General features: G+C 52.5%; 1 protein-coding gene across 1 annotated transcript; it reads left to right on the top strand.

Annotated features, from left to right (window-relative positions):
• Positions 1-362: 362 nt before the first annotated feature.
• On the top strand, positions 363-1,720 carry MIND_00880900 (Altered inheritance of mitochondria protein 9, mitochondrial; the record flags this gene model as incomplete). Its single annotated transcript, XM_037365465.1, has 3 exons — positions 363-404; positions 458-718; positions 767-1,720. The coding sequence occupies 3 exons, from the start codon at positions 363-365 to the stop codon at positions 1,718-1,720; spliced, it is 1,257 nt and encodes a 418-aa protein (XP_037218707.1).
• Positions 1,721-5,201: the final 3,481 nt, after the last annotated feature.

The raw sequence follows: 5,201 nt of genomic DNA, 5'->3' as shown, positions 1-5,201 counted from the left end.
TAGAGAAAAAAAAATTACTAATTTTTTCTTAGCAAAAACTACTTGCAAAAACTTGAAATTATTGTCCTAGTTATTTCTCTATATATGATCTGACATTTTTCTTGGTAATCACCAGGTAAAAAATCTCAAGTTCCTTTTCTGATATTTTTAGGCAAAAGTTGCCAAGTTTTTTCTCTTAGAAAAAAAAAAATTATTTAAAAATTTCAAATTTTTAGCTGACTTTTCATAGGGAAAAATTGTGGAAACAGCCCAGTGAATCTGAATGCGGCTACTATTTGGGCACTACTGAGCCATTATTCCCACGTGACAGACTCCTGTGACTGTTGACGTGACAAGTGTCGCCATGTTGCTCTTTGACCACAATGACCACTGATTCAAGTTGCGAGGACTCGGAGGTGCTCAGAGTGCGTCCCCGTTCGAATTTCGTGGATTTGTGTGCTCTAACCGAGGCTTTCAGGCATCTTCTGAGTTGTCGTTGCCTCTTGAAACCACCACCGCTCAAGAAGAGGCTTCGCAGGCATTCTTGGCCTCTTGGGACCCGGTGCTGGCTCATGCCGTGTCAACCCTTGCGGGACAACTAAGTATTGCTCGAGTTCGCGAAAAGATTGACACGCATCTAGGCCTTCTTGACCTCGAAGAGCTCAAGGCCAGAGCCTTCCACGTAAAATCTGTTCCTGTCACTGCCCTTCATCTCCTTGCCGTCGGCGGGAGCAACTTGGTGTGCTATTGGAGCTCGCGTGTACGCTTACTGACTGCCAAACTGTAGATTTTTCTGCTTGTGCTCTTGGACAACACTGACTTTCTCGCCCGCATTCGGAGACCTTCGTCGTGGATCCTTCCCGAACAAGTTACCGCAGAATTTCTGTCCGAAATTGCAACGATGCGATTTATCGCGGCCCATACAACTATCCCTGTGCCTGCGCTGCTGGGCTGGAACGAGTCTGCTGAACCAGTAGGCGCGCCGTACATGTTCATGGAGCGTGTTGCTGGAGTCCCCCTCGCGGTTGTCTCGCATCTTTTTTCACGTGAAGCGTGGCTCCAGGTGGCAGCACAGACAGCAGAGTTCGAAGAACAACTTGTCAACCATCCTCTCAAGGCTATCGGCTCGATCGTCGATGTCGACGGAACTGTCGGGCCGCCCCTTCCTCATCAACTCCGTGTTCCACCGTGCGAGGCAGCCTTGTCATCGTCGAGAGACTATCTCATGGCACGGTTGCGTGAAGCCCAATCACACATTCCTGATGACGTCGCCTGGCGCGAAGGGCGGGAGTACTACCCCGACCGCGAGGCGGATACACTCACAAGGGACGACCTGCATCGAGCCCTTTCTCGAATCCACGACCACTGCGCGACCCTGACCGCCACACCTGATGTCTTCCGGCTCACGCACGCTGATTGGCACTCTCTCAATGTCCTTGTCCGCTCTGCCGAAGACCCGACGATCGTTGCGGTCGTTGATTGGCAGGGCGCGCAGGTGCGGCCATATTGGGACGAGCGGTACCACCTTTTTGTCACGACCTTGTTCCAAGGCTTCAGCGAGGATGGCGTTGCGGTACCTGAAGATGAAGTTATCGAGCATTATATGGCGCGGATGGAGAACGAGCCCTGGCCCGAGTCGGACTTCTGGCTCGATGCGCGGGTTATCGTTGACAGCGACCCCACGGGAGTTACACGAGAGGAGGTGGAGCGCGTGCTAGAGTATTGTGTGGCGTCGTCGTGAACTTGCCTAATGAAGGTACTTAGGTAATTAAGCTCTTCAGAGTAACTGCTCTCAAGTAATAAGTACTTAGTAGACGTGTACTAACAGTTCCTTGTTTTTGAGGCCCAAGTATTCAATACGAAAGCAACTCCGAGAACATGCAAGCACGCGTATGGCTGCCAGAATGCACCCCTGCCTAAAAGGAATGTTAGCGCTGTCACACGTGACAACGCTTTTCATTCAGAACCATCATGCGCGAAACCCTGATGCTGCCCCAATCCCGGTTAGGAGCAACCACATCAAGCTGCTCGTGGGTAGGAACGGGACCAGGCCACCGTTTAAATCGCATCATATTCCCTCGACACGTATACCTCAATTGGGCTGGAAGCTGATGTCCCCGGCCCGGGAAGCTGTGTTGGCCAGTTGTCTTCACCTCTTGCTCGGGGAACTCGCAACGGAGATCGGGCGGCAATAGTGTGACGCGCCACACCACCTCTGTTTGTCGACTGCATGTCCCTTTTACGGGAGCAGAAGGGCCGCAGTCGCCAGGTCAGCTCCGGGTTCCCGTGTCGACTTCCCACCTCCCGATGCCCGGTCCGTTTCCCGCGGGCCAGGGCCCAGGACCGTTCATGCTGTCGTCGCCGTCTGGCGCTGTGCTTCTGTGCAGTCTGTTTCTCCGGCAGGCTGGGCACTGCTTGCTAAACTCCCCGAAGGAACACCGAGTCCCGCCCACAACTCACCTTCCTATCCAATCCAGTTATTAGGATGCCCCGGTCACCGCCCATCGCCGCAACCACCATCCGATATCGATTCGCTGCATTCCCATCACCACAGCACGAAGTTCACTTCTCAGGCTTGATCCGCATCGAGGTTGACCTCCGCGAGCCTTTCGCTGTCGCTGTCGGCTGTCTCCGCTGCGTCAGTCAGTGCGCAGACGACAGGACACAAGACAGCTGGCAGATCGTGTCGTGGGCGATCTTCAAGGAGGTGCAGACACGACAAGACATCGGCGTCTGTTGACGCACTTTTCGTCCAACTCTGCTCCCATGGCCACCCATTTACATCTTTCATCTTACGAGACGCCCGAACTTGAACACAACGGCGAAACCCCTCGGCCCATTCTTCCCTTCTTCCACACACACATATTGCGGGCGTATGACTCTGCGGCGCCACGCGTGTGATAATCTGGTTTCTGTTCCCATTCCGTCTGCTTCTCCCATTCCGCGCTTCTTCGAGGCTCGTGCGCCGGCTCAGCTGCGTCATGGGCCGGCTCGACTGCCAAATATATCTGGTTCATGGACTCGGAGAAGCAACAGAAGCGGGCTCGAATCTTGCTCGAATCACAGACTTAAATGAAGAGAATCAGCTGCAGTGCCAGAGACGTGGGCTCGCTTCAATTGCTCGAATTCTCGGCGTCTACTTGTGATATTGTAGGAGTGCATCCTCGCCGTTCTATGAATAGAGGGTGTCCGGATACAAGAGTAAGGGCCCAGTGCCCATTCTACCTCCGCGGCTCTGCGGAACGAGCGCCAAGGAGCGGCGGAATTCGCTGCCAACTTCTCGACGGCGATGCAATATTTCAACATGGACAAAATCAGCACGACGCACGCAGTACAGTATCAATTTCACGATCGCGCACCCTTTTCTATGCGGTGGCCAGATTCAACTTCCTTCTGCCAGTGGGCCTCCCATACTTAATACGATTACTTCGCGACAAGCATACTCCCGGTTCTACCTCTCACGGCCCACCGGCCCGCGTGTCCAAGCGGTGAGAACCAATTGAGAACACTATGCCAGTCGCAGCCAGTGACACGATACAAAAAAATATACAACTATAGTTATTTGATTTTGTGTGCCCTCTATAGCGTTAAATTCATCTTAGCCCGCTATATCGCTTTTCTTCGTTGCCATCCAGTTGAATCTTGAGACTTCATCCAAGCTTTTGCCGGAACGGCCCGAGTGCCGGGGTCACCTGTGACCTCTGTGACTGTACAACACAGCCACGAATCCAAACGAGCCCGCCACTATCCATTAGCTTCTTCGAATTCTCTTGGGCGGCAAGTGGGGAATTCAACGGACACCCCTGTCATACATTGGGGTTGCAGCAGCTTCACAGACGAGACTAATACTAGTATCTTGCCTTGCCTTCAAGTTTCTTTCGTGACTGCTCCGCCTGCATGACTCGAGAACGCCAGTCGCAATGGGCTTGGACGACACTGTATTACTCAAAGTCTCCATTGAAAGCTTCAACCAAGCAGCAAGTTCAAGACAACCCCCTGCGTCTCGTCGCTGCCTGCGGTGTCATGATACAGAATGCGACAGGCAGAAACTGGTCCACCGCCTCACCGTTGGTCTTTGCCTCCGAGGAGTCTTTCGGCCGTGCCACCCTCGGCTACCGCGTTATTGTCGAAGAAGACCTCATGGGGCTGCTCCGAAGGTCTACAGATGTCTGGCGGGACAGCAAAAGCCTCCGCCCGCCCTCACCAAGCACTATCGATGTCGACATGGATGAGGCCGGAATGACGTGTTGCTACTGGAATATTGACCTTTCCAACAGGGACGCCTTTTCTTCTTCTCTCATGGACGATTCACGAGTCAGAAGAAAAGATTGCGAGCGCTGCTTAATAGTTTGCGGACTCGGAAGGCAACATTACATTCGACAAGCTTCAAGTTCACATATTCTTCACATTTCCGGATCGAATAATTCACGTCCACGAACGAAGCCGTTGAAGCACTCTTGGACTCGGATGCCTGCTTCCTTCGCCTCTTGTTTTCTTCAACTCTGCCCCTTCCTTAGATTCATTGGCTGTAGAGTCTTGCTCATAGTTGAAGATAAGCTTATAACTGTCTATTCAGAGTCCATCTTCCGCAAGGTCTCCCAATTGGGCAACCCGAAATACGACGGAAGCTTCTCCCAACATTCGGTGCGGGCTCTATTGAATACTTCTTTCCCCTTTGCAAGACATGTTTCAGTCACACAATTCCGTGTCCTGGTCCTATTCCACTTGGCCAGAATCGGCACCATGTTATGCACACGGGTCAAGTGCCAGTCCCACAGAGCACTGTGCTCTCGCCGGCATGTCTGACCCTGCAGACAAGAACCAGGAGTACCGTATCGGGGTGAAATCCAACGCAACGGCGTGTCAAGGTAGGACTGCATGATCTTTGTGTATACTTCGTCCCTTGGTCCTGAATGTCATGCAGACCCGCAAGCTGGTCGTGCAGAATCTGGGGGATAGGTTAGCCGCATTTTTGTGTGGCTAAGCTTGAATGCTTACCCCTTCCTGGACTTCAGTGCAGATAAGATGGTAAAAGGCGACTGGAAGCATGGAATGAAGACCGACTCCTTCAGTCACTTCACGCGTGAAATTGATGATGTTGACACACAGCTGAGCGGTATAAGCATTATTGGAGAGCTCGACCTCTATGTCCAAGTCCGGCATGATCCATTGCCATGCTCCGTGGTTGAACTGCTCCAACCTTGTGGGAAATGCCGCCTTCA

Source organism: Mycena indigotica (assembly GCF_014461135.1).
Source record: "Mycena indigotica strain 171206Taipei chromosome Unknown Mind.scaff0007, whole genome shotgun sequence".
Taxonomy (NCBI): domain Eukaryota; kingdom Fungi; phylum Basidiomycota; class Agaricomycetes; order Agaricales; family Mycenaceae; genus Mycena; species Mycena indigotica.
This window is presented reverse-complemented; position numbering and strand designations above follow the sequence as displayed.